This window comes from Daldinia loculata (assembly GCF_022478755.1).
Source record: "Daldinia loculata strain CBS 113971 unplaced genomic scaffold F4817scaffold_9, whole genome shotgun sequence".
Taxonomy (NCBI): Eukaryota; Fungi; Ascomycota; class Sordariomycetes; order Xylariales; family Hypoxylaceae; genus Daldinia; species Daldinia loculata.
Genome location: NW_026054863.1, coordinates 405,272 through 423,350, shown reverse-complemented (window position 1 = coordinate 423,350; position 18,079 = coordinate 405,272). Strand labels below are relative to the sequence as shown.

At 48.2% G+C, this 18,079-nt stretch overlaps 5 protein-coding genes across 5 annotated transcripts; 4 read left to right on the top strand and 1 right to left on the bottom strand.

Moving 5' to 3' along the window:
• The first annotated feature begins 34 nt into the window (after positions 1-34).
• F4817DRAFT_329360 (Spc7-domain-containing protein) lies at positions 35-5,190 on the top strand. Its single transcript, XM_049302268.1, has 4 exons — positions 35-555; positions 616-3,489; positions 3,540-4,161; positions 4,217-5,190. The coding sequence occupies exons 1-4, from the start codon at positions 340-342 to the stop codon at positions 4,882-4,884; spliced, it is 4,380 nt and encodes a 1,459-aa protein (XP_049161722.1). The 5' UTR covers positions 35-339; the 3' UTR covers positions 4,885-5,190.
• Positions 5,191-7,445: 2,255 nt separating this feature from the next.
• On the top strand, positions 7,446-10,713 carry F4817DRAFT_369421 (uncharacterized protein; the record flags this gene model as incomplete). The annotated part of the gene is made up of 2 exons (XM_049307345.1): positions 7,446-7,894; positions 8,238-10,713. The coding sequence occupies 2 exons, from the start codon at positions 7,446-7,448 to the stop codon at positions 10,711-10,713; spliced, it is 2,925 nt and encodes a 974-aa protein (XP_049161721.1).
• A 1,908-nt stretch (positions 10,714-12,621) lies between these two features.
• F4817DRAFT_329355 (UV radiation resistance protein and autophagy-related subunit 14-domain-containing protein) lies at positions 12,622-14,757 on the bottom strand. The gene is made up of 3 exons (XM_049302267.1): positions 14,643-14,757; positions 13,694-14,413; positions 12,622-13,634 (listed from the first exon to the last, which is right to left on the bottom strand). Exons 2-3 carry the CDS (start codon positions 14,295-14,297, stop codon positions 12,694-12,696), a joined length of 1,545 nt encoding a protein of 514 aa, XP_049161720.1. The 5' UTR covers positions 14,298-14,413; positions 14,643-14,757; the 3' UTR covers positions 12,622-12,693.
• F4817DRAFT_329354 (uncharacterized protein) lies at positions 14,758-16,095 on the top strand. The gene is made up of 4 exons (XM_049302266.1): positions 14,758-15,483; positions 15,546-15,604; positions 15,660-15,724; positions 15,775-16,095. The coding sequence occupies exons 1-4, from the start codon at positions 15,049-15,051 to the stop codon at positions 15,828-15,830; spliced, it is 615 nt and encodes a 204-aa protein (XP_049161719.1). The 5' UTR covers positions 14,758-15,048; the 3' UTR covers positions 15,831-16,095.
• A 21-nt stretch (positions 16,096-16,116) lies between these two features.
• F4817DRAFT_329352 (uncharacterized protein) lies at positions 16,117-17,819 on the top strand. The gene is made up of 2 exons (XM_049302265.1): positions 16,117-16,327; positions 16,387-17,819. Exons 1-2 carry the CDS (start codon positions 16,271-16,273, stop codon positions 17,071-17,073), a joined length of 744 nt encoding a protein of 247 aa, XP_049161718.1. The 5' UTR covers positions 16,117-16,270; the 3' UTR covers positions 17,074-17,819.
• Positions 17,820-18,079: the final 260 nt, after the last annotated feature.

The window sequence follows — 18,079 nt, the reverse complement described above, 5'->3', positions numbered from 1 at the left end:
CCTTTATCGTAATGAAACCCCACCAACGTAATGTTCAATGTTTACAAACAACCCTAGTCTCAATTGACGCGAGCCTATGGGAATCAATTTAGCTCGACGTTATCTACATCAAACGCGCCTACATACATACATACAGAGTTGATGAGGCATCTCTACATTCCTTACAACTTTTAGCTCATAGAGTTCCTATACAGACTTAGGACATTGCGATTCTTCCATTTGACCTGCCAGTAACGCAGTACGATAACTCCTTAACGGTAGTAACATCTTAGACTATGGGACATCTCTCCCTCCCTTGCCGAAACTTAACATAAACCTATATCCGTTTTTGTTACCAATATGTCTGGTCGCAACGACGCAACCATCCCGTCCACGCGACGAACAAGAAAGTCAGTCGGATTGTCGCCTGGGCGGAAGAAGATGGAGAAAGAAAACATCACTGTCGACGTAGCTAGTTCTTTAGCCGGTAATGGGGGTAGAAAGAAGTCACGAAGCAAGAGTATAGGTCCCGGTGGATTGGATGCTCTAAAGCCAGGATCGGGTAACAGACGTGTGGTATGTCCCCCAACTCCTAATAGCCCTAAAGCGCATAGCCAACTTATACTCTCAAAACAGTCTTTAGCAGCTCCCACCAGACCACCCCCAAGATCAATTCTTAAGCCCACGATGCCATTACTACCGGAGATCCCCTCCTTCAAATCCAAAAAACCTGCCCGGAATTCGCCTGCCTCGTCTACCACCCAAGGAGCAGACAAGTTACCTAACCCATTTCAAACCAACGACTCTGGATCATCAGGAACAAAGATCGCCGTACGCACCGAAGAGGAACAACAGGCTGCTGCACGTGAAAGAGAAGAACGAGAAAGAGCAGAGATGGAAAAGGAGATTAATGATCGACGAGAGGCTCGAAGAAAATCTCTTGCTAATCGAAGAGTCTCGTTTGCAGCTGAAGCTACCCTTCATACTTTTCATGAAGTCGAGTATATGCAAGATTCTACAACCTCGACTGACTCTACAAGACGAGCATCGTCGCTCGCCGCTCAGGGACAAGCATCTGATTCACGATCTAGTCACGCAGATCAAGCTGAAGATTTAGTTCCCAATTCGCCAGAGCAACAAGATACGCATGACCAGAGAAGACGCAGAAGCTCGGGCGTCAGCAACCTAGGTTTCAACCAGAACGATGACACGATGGCCTCAAGTATCTATAGTTCAGACTCCGAGGGAACGGATGATGTGATAGAAACCCATGAAGAGATTGGTTCAGATTCCGGTAGCGACTCCGATGCCGACGGTGTATCCATGGACCTGGACGTCGATGAGGTTACCGGCACCTCCGTCGCATCTGCTATGTCGGCTCGGTCGGCTATGACTAATGACTCTAATGACACATTAGACACAGCTCTCCGACTCGCATCTCGTCGCGCCGAAACTCAGAGCCTCGACGAAGAGGAAGAGATTATACCATCATTTGGGTGGGCCAAAAAGCCCGCTCCGAAACAAGCGAGCCCTACCCAAAATCAAGAGAATGCTGGGCAAGAAGACACCGGTGGTATTGACATGGACATGGATATGGACATGACAAATGCTGTTGGTGGTATCATTAAAGCCAACGCTGATTCCCTAGAAGATGCCCAAGAGGAAGAGATGTCGATGGATGTCACTCGAGCGCTTGGTGGCATTCTCCCTTCGCTTAACAACGCGCGGAATACACAGCCAACTAGTCCAACCAAAACTGAAGAGGAATCCTTGATCGAGGATGCCCCTATGGATTTTACTGTTGCGGTTGGTGGTATTCGGAAAGACTCGCAACCCGACAAGGACCTCTTTGATCCCGATGATGATTATGAAGACGAGGACATGTCAATGGAGTTCACTTCTGTCGTAGGTGGTGTTCTTTCTGGGAAAAGACTCGATGCCTCTACAAAGAAAGCGTCTCAAGACCGACGTCGTACCATTGCTGCCGATGACGAAGCAACGGTGGACATGACAGCAATGGACATGACAGTCGGAATGGGCCGTATTCTTCCCTCTAATGAGGATGACGAGAACGATGAAGATGCTACAATGGGCATGGACATGACCATGGCGATGGGCGGAATCATCAAGGGCCCACCTTCAGCAAAGGACCGGATTGAAGCCAGGCGCCAGATGGAACGGGAGGTTGATGAAGATGACAATGTACCAGCATTAAACTCGTCCGCAAAGCGACGCCTATCCGCAGTTATTTCTGGTACGAACGTATCAGAGTCGGGAAGCCCTGCATTATCCGCGTTTAAAGGCAAAGGACTTCGTCGTACTAGTGAATGGCGGAGGTCTGTCACACCGGGCAGTTCGCCTGTTCGAGAGGTAACGACACCTAAATCTACAAATCCAACCAACGTGGGCACTCCCAACACCCAGGGACCCAGAACCCCATTGAGAAATTCGCCCTTGAGGATGCCAAAATCACCTGCTACGGCCAGCAAAAATGGTTCTGGTGTATCCTCTACGCCCAAATCCGCTTCTAAAAAGAGCCAGTTGTCTGTTTTCCAACAGGATCCTAAGACTGGGGTGTCGACACCGCGGGTTATCCTGACCCCTCAGAAGAGGCGACTGTCAGGTGTAGGTGCTGATAGGCCTGGTCTCGGATCACCGAAGGTGGCCGCTATCTTTGACCGGCGTGAATCCATTGGCGATGCGGCAGATAGCTTTGTTCCCCGCGAACCCTCAAGATCGGTTGCCTTCGCGGACCCCCGTGTTATGGAATATGAAGTAGACCGTGATCGCCAACTGGAAGCAGACAAGGAAAATGGCCGCAAAGTACTTGAGAGGGAAGTCGACGGAGACGAAGAAAATACAGCAAGTCTAAAAGATATGATCTCTAGTATGACTCCCAAGAAAAATTTTATGAAGGGACGGAAAAGTCTGCATGTAGGCAGTGCTAAAGGCCTTCTTGGAAAACGTCCTGCCGAGCTTGACGACGAAGAGGAAGCTGAGGAAAGGGATGGAATCAAGCGACTCAAGAATCATCAGAGCAGCCCCGTCAAGAACGTACGCCTACATGCACCTCCTTCGAAAGCCGAAACGACGGGGCGAGTGACTCGCTCTTCCAGCAAAGGTTTAGAGGACATCAGCGACAATAGGGCCACTTCAACACCAGTATTTTCGCCTAAGAAAACACCTACAGGCGTACCATCTCCTCATGCCAGAGGACGCTTCAAAGAAGTCGACTCCAATCATCCTACTAGTACTCTCAATTTTGACGAGTCTCATGTCATGACTGATGCCGAAGCTCAGGTGGATGATGACGGAGAGCAAATGCATCTACAAGACTTCTTGAATATGACAAATATTCGCTTCATGGAGTTAACGACAACAAAACGGCGACACACTCAAGCTCCCGCCAACGTAGCAGATAACGCTGCGTCCGAAGAGGAAGATATGTCCCTAGAGCAATGCGTCGTAGCAGGTGCTTGTACGGTTCCTATGCTAGAATTGTACCAACATGTAAGGGATGCCTTGAACTTTGAGAACCGCGAGATACTAATTGTTAATAGTCCTGCCGAGAACTAAAAAAATATATTTCAGAAGGCAGGAGAATAGTTCGTGAGATCGAAACAGAGACTCTGGAAGAGAACCCGCCACTTTTCAAGGAATACATCACTGCAACGCCCGAGTACAAGCTTTTCCTAGACAATCAGTTCAAGAACGTCAAGTCGCATGCACGACTACTAAGTAAAGCCATGTGGTATGAATGGCGCATGAAACTTCAAGATGGGCTCAAGGAGGGCCTACTAAAGATCGAAGAAGGTATGGCAGCCGACGAGCAGCTATTGCACCAGGAGCAGGAATTACTCGATTCGATTTTGCCCAAGCTAGTGGAGCAGCTCGCATCATTAGAGCTAGAACATGATAATTTGCAATCTGCTGCGCAGGAGCTAGCGGATTGCGACCCCGAAGATTTACAAGTTGCTCGATCCGAGCTGACAGACCTTGACTCGGATATCGAAGCGAAACTGAAGAAAATCGAGCAACTAAGGCAGCAACTGAGCGAGACTGAATCTGGAATCGGCGAGCTATCACAAAAGAAGAAGGAATGCGTTGCTGATATAGAAGAAGCTGAAAAAGTTCGTGAGCAATGTAGGGGTTGGACCTCTAATGAAGTCAGCGCCCTCAAAGGTTAGTATTTCTTTTAGTCTAAAATTTACTATGATGGAGAGCTAACATAACATAGCCCGGGTCGAAGCAATTGAGAAGCAGCATGGCTGGGCCATTACAGGCGTAGTTGGGACCTCGTTGTCGATGACATACCGAAGAGAGATCGAACTCGTCTTTGACGTCCGCGCTTTCAAAGGTCTAAAGCCCGATAACTCTAGGATTGATCTGTGGTATATCGCAGCCAATCGGGAGCAGAACCCACAGCCAAGCACGCCGGAAAAGGAATTTTTTATCCAGTGCACGCGGGATCACATCCGAGGATTGGCCCAAGCGCAGACCAAGATCAAGAATCTCCTAGATATGGTTAGTACGGCCTGGAAGATGGCCAATCACGTTGCGAGAAACGTGCATCTCCTGAATACTACCTACCGAACCAAGGTCACCAAAACTTCAGATTCGTCTATCTCGATCCGCTCATGGGTACTGCTTGTCCCGTTGGAGACGAAAGTGGAGGTCGTACTCAGCTTACATGGTCGGAGTACTCCAGATGGCGTAGAGGTCACCATTACGCCCCAGGCACGAGTGGTTTACGGAGAGCAATTTAAGGAAGATAAGATTGTTGAGTTCCTCACAACGAAGATAGGCACACGCGTGGTTACGAAAGAAGAGAGCGGGACTTTTGAGCCTTGGGTCGAGGTCCTTGTTGAGCTCCAGGAAAGACTGCTTGCGCGGGGACGGAAATAAAGGTGAACGGGTAGCATGTTTCCTGTCTGTCTGGCTTCTGCCTTGTCTTGATATAATGACTTATGACCAGAATTGGCGCGTATCGGGGATAGTCTTGATGAGGATACGACGAGTAGAGGGCGTTTGTTGGTGTATTGTTAGGTTATATACCATTGTCTGGTTTATTTGTGTCTTGTTCTAGCCCAAGATCTTGTCCTTGGGGTACCAATACAAAAGTTTTGATTAAATTCGGCTTGCTCATTAGCATCGTTGCAAAGATCGTGACATGGTAGGTATGGTCTTTAAGTTATGTGGTTTTGATTGAGGAATATAGCTTAGATGAGCATGAGAGTGCTTCACGACATAATTACTTGATAGAAATTTTACTATGAAGATCCAGTGTAAAAATTCCGCTTCTCGTCAGGTCTATAATACATACCTACCTAGGTACCTAAGGCAGTCTCTAGTGTAAAGCACATCTTTGATATGCCGTGACAGGTAAATATTATTGTCAGGATGTAATAGGGTTGCCTTGTAGAGTACCTAGACTATTGGATACCAGATTTATATGAAGACTATGCTTTCCCCCTATTTTTGGAAGGGCATAGGTTGATACAGTCACTAATACACTACTATACTAGTAAATAGGCCCTTGCTTCTCACTCTATGCCCCACGATACCCGGAAAACTATACCTAAGACTAAAGAATGGCCAGTTCATCAGATATAAATAACAGGAAGACAGCTACTGTTTACAGCCGGCCCGACCAACGAAGCATCAGATGCTATCGCGTAAACTTTTTGTTTTGTTTTGTTTTTGTTTATACGTAGGTTTACTAAGGATTAGATGCAGGAGCCTTTCTGTCTAGATATTCGTAGCTAGCTACTTAGGTACCTTAGGTACCTAACCTACTTGCATAGATAGCCAGCCCCTGAAAGCAATATCCTAATACGTGTTGATTTTTGCCAGGTGTAAGCCCATGAATACAGTCATATACAGAGTGATAGACAGCCAGCCGTGACGAGCTAGTAGACAGGGAATTCGCGAAGCTATTGATGTTTGTTTTTCTTAGCTAAAGTTTATCCTTAAAGACTTACCAACTGGTTACCAGGTGGCCAATTACTGATCTCACCCAGATCTACCATCTTAATCATTTTTTCCTGACTCATCTGACAACAGTTCAAGATCAAAACTTCCCTGGCAACTAGGTACAGAGGGATTTGAGGTACCTGGCCTGGGAATACGTAGTTAATTGGGAATTGAAGAATTAGTGTATCCTCCAAGCAAATAATGTAGTTTGAGACTACCTAGAAAGCTGAAGCCAGTTCCACTAGAGAAAAGGCGGCTGAATATTTAACATAAGGTACCATAACAGAGTATCAATAAGAGAATTAGAAACATAAATAATCCACATAGGTGAATTAGCCTTAGGAAGCCCATGGTAAACATATCAAATATAACCGAGCCCTGAAAGATAATATTACTGGCTTTAAGGAGTATTGTAATGCTACCCCTATTTTAAACTATGAATAATACGTAAACATATCTACTAATTATTCCTACTATTTGTATGCTATATGATGGCTCTAGATGCTAGGCTAGTAGTTAATATCGTCGAAGATAGGAGAAGTACCCTCTCACCACGTTGTTTACCCCTTTTTAAAGATCACTGAGTAGAGTCATTGTTGTTGCAAAATAATAATATTCTACTCCATTACTAGGTATGTACCTAGGTAATTATCTATGTTCTACATGTACGTACAGCTGAGCAAGCAAGTCTGAAGTTCCGTGTGTATTTACATGTTTTCTCAATGTATTCTAGCAAACCATGGGATGTAATGACTACCTCATTACTAAGATGGTTACGAGAGTAGAGTAGACATATATAAGGTGTGCACCATAGCACGTACCTGTTGTACTTACTTACAGAATCGTTTCTTTACTTCTATGTACGTACATGTATCTAATACACTTGCGTAGGTGTACGTACCATGTATTGATACATACATACACATTGAAGCGTTGTATATATCTTGAACTACTGCAAATGTGTCAATGCATCACTGACTTAAGTTGGTTGTAACTGGCAACTTCCTAAAAACATAGAGTCCCATAGCAACTGCAGTCGTACCTTCCTTTCCATATCTCAAGTTGGTTGCTAGGTACTAAGGTACGAACAGTAGTTGTGTAAGTGGTTGCGCAGGTCTACAGTAGTTACCACCTCCGGTTGCGTCTGTCACCTGTCTCCTAGGACTTCCGTTGCCTAGCATCGCCAACCTTCCTGCCGCCTGCTACGCACCACACCGCCCAAGAAATTATTATATAAACAAGGCCTCCCTCCCTCAATCTCAGAATTTCTTCTTTTTTCTTTCTTCACCAAACATCTTGTTTACGCACGCATACATACTGCCTACTGCTCTCTGCCTACGCACTCTGCAATAAGCACTCTTACGCACAACGTTTACGAAATGTTTACCAACGCTCTGATCCTCTTGATCACACTTGCACTCGCATTTACCTCTATCCTCACACACACCCTATCTTCTATCCGTTCCATCATCTCTTCTATCCGATCCATCACAATGCCTTCTATCCGCCCTATCACGATGCCCTCTCTATCTACCCTAGTCACCCCCCTTTACTCTTCTTCCGCTGTCATCATCACCCCTCTTCTTGCCGGTATTATCATCGCTTTCGGGCGCGTCCTAGGATGGCCCTCCTTATCCGATTTCATTCCTTTTGTGCTGGGACTTGCCACGTACCTTTTCAAGGTTCACCCAGCACTCGGGTTTGTTTTCATTACCTTCTTCTCTCTCTTCGCGGTCACGGTTCTAGGTATATCCGACGAGGCTGACGTCTCTACGTGGTTGGTGATCCCCTGGCTCATCGCGCAGGCTGGCCTGTGGGTGTATACATCCTACGGTTGGTATGCTTGGTGGGCTGCATCTATCGCTATCGCCATCAAGAACTACGGCATGTCGCCTCCTGTCTGGTGTATCCCACAGATCCTCATTTCTATGTGGTTCAAGCAGTAAGTAAACTTTTTTTGTTTTGTTTTGTTTCTATCTTTCCCTGTTGCTATGGTTTCATATCGTGTTGCTACTGTTGTTGTCATACTTTTATACTATTCAACATTCACCATACTCTTCTATCGTATTGGTTCTTGTATCCTTTATACTCTTGTATTCCCATTGCCCTGGTACTCACGTGGCTTGCATTCTCTTATTACCCCTATGCCCTATGCCCCTATTCCCCTATACTCTTTTTACCTCTATACTCTTCTTACCCCTATACTCTTCTTACCCTACCAACCTTGTCACCCCCATTATTTGCGACACGTCTTATTTGAATAACACATACTAACTTATTCCTAGACTGTTCTCTGACCTCAACGAGGAACACATTCGTCAATTTGGCTATCGCCATTCTCCGGATTGTGTGACCTACGTTTACAATGAGCTTCAGAAGCTTGAGTGGAGTCTTGACACCCGCGAACTTAAGGATATCTGCTTCCAATGGGGAGACTGGTCTGTGACTCTGGTTCGTCGAGTCGCAGGACAGTTCACTGCTCGTCCTACCCCCCCTGCTGGCCCTATCCCCCCTGCTCTCCCTGCCCCTCCCGCTCGTTCTCTCTCTCCCGCTCTCCCTCAGCCAACCCCTCTGTTGAATCCCGATGGTACCATGGTTCCTTATGAGCAGGTCATCACTCATAGGGCTGCCGAACCTGAAGCCTTCTCCAGCATGCAGAGAGTGCACCGCCCCTTCCTACCTGAGACTGCTCGCGACAGGTACTTCTGCGACAAATGGTTGGAAGAGAAGAGCAAACAGCGAAATGACAAACCCTACCGGCCAATTCGTCGTCATATTGCTGTTCCCCCTCCCGCTAGGCCTCTTTTCTCTAGGCGTCTCGAGGGTCGAGAGCGTAAAAGGTACAGTCTGGCTGACTTTCCGCATCATCATGTGTTCATGAGTTGTCTGGAGAATTCCGCGCCTACGTTCCTCAACGGTGCCCCTGTCCTCGGTGCGCTGACCGCACCTGCTCCTGTGCCGGTTCCTGAGCCTCAGCTACCCCCCCAGCCAATCTACCAGCAGGTGTTCCACCAGCTGGAATGGGTGCCCGAGTCTCAGCCGCCCCAGATTGCGTCAGTGGTTGTGTATCCAGCTAACAATGTCAACGTCAACACCCCTTGTGAACCAGCCGTTCCCGCGCTGGGCCAAGCCATTGACATATACAACTACAACGCTATGCCTCTCTATGTCACACCCCAAGAGCCAGCGCCAATTGTACCAACACCCATGGAGGTGGATATCCCGGAGCACGAGGAATTCCTGCCAGAAGAGATGGATGTTCAAGAGGATGTCCAGGAACATGACATCCCTGGCTTTATGTCCGTGGAGCAGATGGAAGACGAACTTGTCAACCATCACGATGCTCTAACCAACGCCCAAGCCAACGTCAACGACAACACCAACGTTGGTCAAGCTGACAAGAAGCCGGACGACAAGCCAGGCTACGAGAGCTTGGACGAACGTATGGGTGCCTCCCCGTTCAACGACTGCAAGATCAGGAAGGATCAAACCCCTACCAAATCTCAGTCGCGGCCCATGCGCAAGCCCAAGTCGTTCAAGCCTCGTGCCTTGAACTCCTCGGATTCCTCTAGCGATTCGAGCAACGACGATCCGACGCAAGACTCTACATACAGGTACCACTCTAAGGGCAAGGCTGTCTCCAAGCCCTCTGTACAGTCTTCGTCGACGTCGCAAAGCAACAGCCTTGGTGGTGGGCTGCAGGCAAGCATGTACAATGCCAACAACCTTGCTTCCGCAGCGCAGACGCCATCGTCCCAGGCTCTGCCATCAGCACTGCAGTCGACGCCGACAGCCAACCAGTCACCATTGACCCAGGCGTCCTCTCAGTTCTCGGTCCCACAGATGCCACTACCTCAGGCTCAGCCGACAATCGCTCAGTCGCCATCCGCCCTGCCAATGTCTCAATTCTCAGTCCCGCAGATGCCACTGCCCCAGACCCAGTTCCAGGCTCACTCAACTACAGCCTCGGCAGCCCAGGCATTCCCTCGGGTATTCTCTCCGGTGCCAGTTGCGCCAATGTCTGAGTTCTCAGTCCCGCAGGTACAACTGCCCCAGGTCCAGCCCTCTACGCCGAAGCCGAAGCAGACAGTCCAGCAGATGCCGCTGCCCCAGGCTCTGCCCCAGACGCCGAAGCCGAAGCCGACAACCTCTCAGCTGACCTGGCCCCAACCTGCGCCCCCGACATCGGAGCCTCAACAGACAATGGTCCTGCCCCCCCTGAAGCCTCAGCAGACAATCCAGCAGAAGCCATCGACCCAGGCTCTGCCCCCAACGCCCAAGCCTCAGCCGACAACATCGCAACTGACCTGGCCCGAGACTACGCCATCGACGCCTAAGCCTAAGCAGACAACCCCGCAGGAGCCATCGTCGCAGGCACTGCCCCCGATGCTAAAGGCCGAGAAGGCAATGGCACCAGCAAGGCGAATGGCCACGCCAAAATCGCGAAAGGCATTGATCAACCAGGCTGAGAAGCCATCTTCGACGACGGCGGCCCAAAAGCCTGCTCAGAAGCCTCAGGCCCCTCGTCTTCCGGGAAAATCCAAGCCAGCGAATGCCACGTCGACCCTTTACACCGAGCCCGTCTCCTCTAAGGGCAAAGGTCCTGCAGCTAAGCCCGCGGCATCGCAACCGGAATTCGTCGATGAGGAAGATGACTTTGAAGACAAGGTCTGTGAGTTTATGGATGGTGGTTTGAGCCACGAACAGGCCTATACGATGGCAGAACACTACTTCAACCAGCGAAGACTAAACCGTCGTTGAACGTGACTATTGTCCGGTCTCGACACTGTTTTCCCTGGTACTCATGCCACATTCATCCTCACTCAGCTAAGATCACCTGGTACTGGTCGGCTCTTCAAGCACAGAGACCCTGCTCCCTCTCTCTTCTATTTGAACTAACTAGCAACTTCCTAGCGCTGGGCCGGTCGATGCTATATTGACAGCTTAAACCACTCCCAGGAACCCATTGGGCGACGGAGGGGGTCGGCCGGCCGCCATTCGTGATGATCTGGACCCTTGATACCCGCGCAAGCAGGAGATTGGTATAAAATGCACGTCTGGCCGCCCACCCTTGTCTAGAAGCATGTCTCTTCTTGCGCCTCTTGAACTTGAAGCAGAAGTGTGCGGGACATGAAGCTCGATGAACCTGAGGAACCTCGGAGAAGGGTGAGAGCTTTTGGTGTCAGGTGCGATCTCGTGGTAGTTGGTGAAGGTGCCATGGGATCGTGTCCTGTTCGGCGCATGGCGGGTTCTGAGTCTTCCGAGTGATCCTAGATCAGGAGGTTGCGAGGACTTCGCTACAGCTTACTTCGAGTTGTCTGGTTTTGTTCTACCTCTATTACCCAACTGTCACCTATCTGTCTGTCTCTCTCTCTCTCTCTCTCGGTTATCTCTTGGTTCACTGTATTCACCGACAACGTCTCGTACGGCCTTGTTCTCGCCGCCGTCCTTCGAGCATTCTATCCCTTTTCGACAATGTCTCGTCGCGGTTCTCCTTTCTCGCCGCGCCATCGAGCAGACCTCCCGACAGCTTAGGATGACAGACCAAGAGTATCGTCAACATACTGTTAGTAGAGCAAAAAGGTATAGTCTCCCAATGGATTTATAGCCGATTATGGTGACGCTAACTATTTGCAGAACCCCCTAGCTCATTCGACTGCTGACATCTGCTCCGAGTAGCAAGATAAGAATTTTAAGGATACACGACAACTCGAGGAATAAGAATAAGAACCGAGGAATAAGAATAAGAACTAAGGATTAAGATCGACACCGAGACGAGCACGAGTACCAGCACCGAGGAAGCTGAAGAAGAAGACCAAGGACAAGAATACTAACAGCAGCAGGACGACAACAACAATAATCGACACAAGGATACTAACCAACAGCAACTAACCAGCAGCAGCACTGGATCCCAAGGACCTATTATTTCACGGCGAAGCTGTTATTGTTCACGCTCAAATGAAGGGGGACTTGTTCTCCCGCATCATGCGAGCATAGACAACGACGCCCAGATCAATGCTTTAGCAGGCCCACTGCCAATTGTCGTGAGCGCGGAGGGGGCTTCGGCTTCTACTATTCCGTGTCTCGCACAGGCGGCTGGCTACATTTTAATATTTTGAGGCCTTTTGGCTAAGTAGTGGTAGGTTAGGTAGATTTGTAGGGCTATGAAATTGTGTGATCACGGTAAAACCGTGTTTCTAAGCTGGATCTCTGCTTTGAAGTATTTACTTGGATTGATTACTACTAACATTTAGATTTCTGAGGGGTGGTGATGGTATGATTAAGGCTCGCTATATGATGGGCAGATGAGAGAGAAGATAAGTTTACCCGTCTAACATTCTTACTACCCTCTATTTACCTTCTTGCTTGACTACCTAATCATTTTGGCCTAGTGCTAGGAGGACTTCTGCGGTCCGTCTCACGCACTTCCATACAGCATGCCGATGTTCTCGATCAACCTCGAGGGTGGTTTGAGATAATGATATATATCCGTACTTTTTACATGTATCTAGAACGCAAGTATAGACCCAAGCGCCGTAGCAGCGGGTTTAATAGAGAACTTATATCTCACTCTACACGTCTCGTAATCCATTCCATCCCAATCACCTCTATCTTCATCACGTAAAGCAATGTTCAAAACAGTCTAGAGGGAACAAGAACAGCGCACTACTTGTAGACAGGTACGTTCTATTCAAGACACTTACTCTATCTGGACTCTACTCTAGTTTGGGGTTCGGCGATCTATCGAGGCTTTATCTTCGTCCAACCGCTGGTACCCTTCTCCCTCTCGCGCTCTCTTCCCGCAACGGCCCCATTAGGCACTCTTGAATTATGATCGCCACTACTACCACTCTTAACGGTGTTGACGCTCATGTAACTCTCGATGCCGAAGCGGTGGCCTGGGACACCGGGCTGCCCTTTGTTTGGAGTCCCACCAACCAGCACACCATCATCAAGCGCGTCGTCCGGTGTCCATGCATCGTCCTCTAGCAATTCCCACTCTGGAACTGGGTTCTCGCGCAATAACTTGGCCTTCAGCTTGTCGACCATCTTAATCACGGTAGGCATCTTAAAGCTGCGCGTAAGATCATTGCCCGCCGCGCTGCCGAGAAAGGTGTGGGCCGTGCCGTGCGAGTACAGCCCCATGCGAGGTGCTGTTCTACCCAGTTCGGCCGGGTTGTTGCCATTGGTTTGGGCGGGCGCTTCTGCTATCTGCTGGGGGTTGCGTTGCAAGGAGGAGTTGATTAGGAGATTATATAAATTGCGTCCTAGGCAGGCGAAGTCTTCGAGACTATTGCTGTTATCACTCATGGGCACGCCCTGTGTCCGGCAGAGCCAGACGATGTCGTAGGCTAGCAGACAAACTGCTTCGAGAAAGGAATTGTACGCTGACGGGTCCTCCTTGCTAAGGACCGACAGGGGCTTCTCGAGAAAAAGGGGTCGGGGGTGCGGGACATGGGCAAATTGACGGTCACGTGGATCAGGGGGTATGAGAGAGGTGCCGGGAAATGCAACGTCGCCATGGTGGTAGGAAGACGTTAATGAAAAGATGGTAGGTTTGGGATAGTCATTGTGCGGTAGTGTAAATTCTGCCGGAAGGCGAATAGATAGGTAGTGAGAGGTAAGCCATAATAAGTGGGTGATATGTGCGAGAGAAGCGGAGATAAGTTCAGGTTGCGCGCCTAGGTTAATATTAGACTAGGCTGAACAACTACGAGTTACGTATAGACAAGATACTTACTGTTCAAATTGTGTAGGTCGACGATGTCGATGCCGCCAATTTTATACTCGAACCGGACGGGATTCCCGCGACGGACACGCTGTAGTCTATATAATTTGGCTACCTCCATGCACAGCGCGGCGCGGTACTGGGTCATGGCGTCGTACTCTCGGTCCCAAGTATACTTGGCCATCTTCGAGGCCTTTTTAGTCTCCTCAAGCTCCCGGTTTCGCCGCACAGAAACACCCTGGGCTGCGGCGGCAAGATCCGACTTCTTACGGGCGATGCTAGCCTTGCGCTCCTGGATCTCTTTCTTTGCAGCGTCAACCTCCTCGCGGAGCTTATCTGCCGTCGCTATGATCTGCTCCGTCCTCTCTTTAGCCTTACGTTCCTCCGAGATGCAGTTCTCTACGTAGGATCGAGTAGAGCGATCGTTTACGGGGTTTCCGGCGCTCGCATCGTTGTCTGACAATTGCTTGGTGACTCGAGACTCGAGCTCCTCGGCTTCCATGAGAATCCGAGCATTGGCTATTCGTCTCTCGTATAATTCGTTCCTTGCATCCACCGCGCAGAAGAAGGGTAACCTCGACGGGTGGTGCATCCGCTGACAAATGTCGCAATTCATGGTGGCGGGACTTGGGGTGGAACTGACGAAGATTCGATGGTGCGGGATGTCTGGGGGGAGGGGGGGGAATCAAGAGACGCGCTTCTACGGATAGCAAGCGGTCGATCGAGGAACTCCTATTACATTTGCGAGGTAAGCAACCTGCATATCGACTTGCCAGAAGGCTATATAAATATCAACGGAAAAGAGGCGATATAGAATAAGCATTGATGGGAAGACGTGAATGGCAAGATGGAAGATGATGGGATAGAATGGTTCAATGCTCCTTGTGACGTTGAGAGGTGCAGGGGTATGGATTAGAGGTATGCATGCAGGGGTACGAAGTAGTTGTGCCTGTGTGCTTACCTTATCGGGCTCTTATCAGTAGCCTATCAACCTTTGTTGCGCTTGCCTGCCAAGTCTTTCGAGTCTCGTTCAATTAACTTAATTCTTGGGCAGCGACGCGTCTCTCTTGTCGTCTTTTAGGTAGTTACATAATGTAACATGTAAGAAGTTGTTCCTTAATCTATATTATTCTGTGCCTTGATCTGTTTATATATGAATCTAAAGTGGGAGTTAAAACAATCAGGTGATCAATTTATTCAGCCTCAGCTGCCCTTCGATTCATTCTAATTCTACTTGTGTCACGCGTCGTCTATTCTCTACAGTAACAGATTATTCTCGACACTGGACGATTGCTGTCCAAATTGTCTGCGGGAAGTCGACATAAACAGCTGCCAGAGCCGTTGAAACTACTGCCAAGGCTGTCATCATGTCTACCACACCTAGATCATCATCACCAGTGAAACAATCACTTTCTCAGGATGAAATGGCAGGTGATCAATCAATGATGGTAGAGTTACCAACTCATTTGGGTGACCAAACTGAGTTCGTTGATCCCGAGGAAGATGTGACGGTAAAGCTACATTCACAATCACAATCACAGCCGCGATCGCCTCCACGGACTCAGGGCCCCAAGGTCGATCAGGGCCAAGACATATCGCTTATGGCTAGACAGTTGGACCGTCAACGTCAGACACGAACCCCCGAGCCACAAAAGCGACGGAGTAATAGGTCTGAAATGCAGAGCCCCGGCCATCTCGTTGCATTTGATTGGGAAGACTTCGAGGATCGCTATGAGAAAGCTCTACAAGAGGCTGATGAGCAAGAGAAGCAGCTCTTGGAAGAGTTTGATACTCTTGTCAAGGTAAGCTAAGCTGTCCTATAGCCATCAGCGACTCACTGAATTATGTCTAACACTAAAATCAGTACTTCAACGTCTGGGCGTCAGCTTCGTCCGCCCATGATAATGAGAGAGCGGTCAAAAGGTTTGTCATCCCCCATCGTGTACTTCTATATAAGAATAGTATTAAAAGTTGGCAGATTACAAACTCGCGAAAGACATGTGCGCCTTTCTGAGCAAGCACTCTTACAAAAGAAGCAACATCGTGAGTATTGATGCCCCTAATTCTTAGATCTCCGAGGCTGACGTAAGTAGTATCCGAAGTAGTGAAGGCCTTCCAGAGTGCTCTGGCACTTCTAAGATCAACTTAAGCCCACGTATTATATGTTTATATGGCGGTGCATGATATCAGTGTGCATACAATGAATATAGGTGAGGTTTACGACTTGACGACTTTTACGATGCTTATGAATTAATTACGATATGAACTTGTACTTAGCTGCATACATACAATTTGCTACCGTATCTAGCCTTATGATCTATATTTTACATTGATGTCTTCTTGACATTTGGTATGCCTCGTTCTCAGGTAATGAATACATTGTACTTAGGTACATAGGTACATATACGTAGGTAGGTCAAACGCGACGCGGTTCGGCCGCAACCAAGCCGGTTATCGATAACGTTCAGTTGTTACCAAAGCTCAATCAATACTTTACCTCGAAATTTAAAGCTACCTACACCTTTTCAATCTCTCTTTCACAACTTACATCACCTATCTAGCCGCTAGTAGCGGTTGGTTTATGTAACAATGTCTACTTCTCTACAGGCCACAAGCAACTTGTTCCAAGTACCAGAAGTATCACAGGTATGTTTTTCTGTTGCTGATTCTTTTCTTCAGCTGGCTAATGCTGACTTCCTAGGCAGGAAGAGATAAGCTCGTTTCACGACGCGCACTTCTCTCTCGCGGCTACCAAACTCTTCAATGCACAGTTCTTCCGACCGGAAAATGCGCAAGATGAGCAGGATGAAAATCAGTACTATGAGGAATATGAAGAATATTATGAAGAAGAGGATGACGGCTTAGGCTATTATCCAGATGGTGTCAAACGCACGCTTACGGATGAGCAAATCGCTATATTTCGACATTCTGAAATTGAAGCCCTTCGCCGTGCTAAGACTAGAGCCGCTAAGCTCGGGGAGACGTCGACCGCACCGTTGCAAGCGGCCGAGGAAGATGATTCCGCATCTACCAGCGAGCCTAATCCCGATTCGATAGCAATATCGTTGCCTACAATGCCAGATGAGAGTCATGAGAAATACAAAGGGAAAGAAGAAGAGGCGCAGGATGGTAGCGAGGATGGAGAAATCGAAGAAGACATGCCTAAACCTAAACCTAGCGAAGCTGAAGTCAAGCGAGAGAAAAAGCAACGTGCGAGACGAAAGAAGCATGAACAGCGCAAGTTCCATCCCGAGAAGAAGCCCGATCTACGAAAGAGGACGTGGGATGTAGTCGAGACTGGTATGGACAGTCTGTACTACGATGATGAAACGGCCCAAGACACGGCTGCCACTCCCGCGGCACAGAGGCGAAGGATCTCATACGACGATTGAAGACTCACGAAAGGAAATGAGTTTTCCGTATTTCTCTATGGTATTCCAATCCTGAAATAACTACTTCATACGTGATTGATACGTGGTTGAGTGATATTTGGCCAGGTTAGTGTTGCATTCTCAATTCCTCTTTGTCTGTTTTGTTTCCGTGATGAGAACCTTTGTATCGTCATCCTTAGTCTGAAGTCCGGGACCACCTGAAGTTGGCTTCTGGCTGATGGATGGTTGGATTACCTAAACGGATGCATGTCGAATAATTAATCTTCTCTCTGAATGCGTTATACCATCCCTTCTGTGTATTCTCCCTTTTCTACTACAACAAGCATTGTTGCTGACTACTTGTACTGCGAGTTTTAGGTGAATAGTGCAAAGACTTTGCAATTACAAACAACGGGCTTGCATCAAAGGCTTTGTTCGGGAATTGTCTACATAGCTTAAGGAGACATATGTACCTATAGTTTACCTGCAGTGTGTCGGACAGGTTCTAGTGGGATTACTACTAGAATGTATGGAATTTATCTAGTTCTGGAGGTGGCCATTTGCTACTCTAGCATTCCCTTGCATGACGGAATAAGAAAAGGTGCCGTTATTGATAATTACCTAGGTATACAAGTACATACACAAAGAGCTTCCATGCTCTTCTTATTGTTGGCATGAGCTGTTTTAGGTGCTGTATTGCAAAAATAATACATATGCACCTACCTTAGGTTAGGTAGACAACGAGCTATAATAAAATCATACAAGCACCTATTGTTCGACCCTTCTGTTTGTAAAATGAGTAGTTAAAAGTAATTAGGTTAGGGAAGTTGCGCCTATACAACACCGTGTGGATTTAATTTTTGTGGTACATAAGTACTGTCCTAATCCAATCGGCCACCAGTTCGGCCGGGGTAGAGACTCCACTCAGGCGCCTCCAGCCTTCCAGAACCTTGTTATCGACATCCCACTTTCAAATCTCCCATCCCACCACCCAGCACCCAGCACCAAGACGAATTCGGGAACTTCC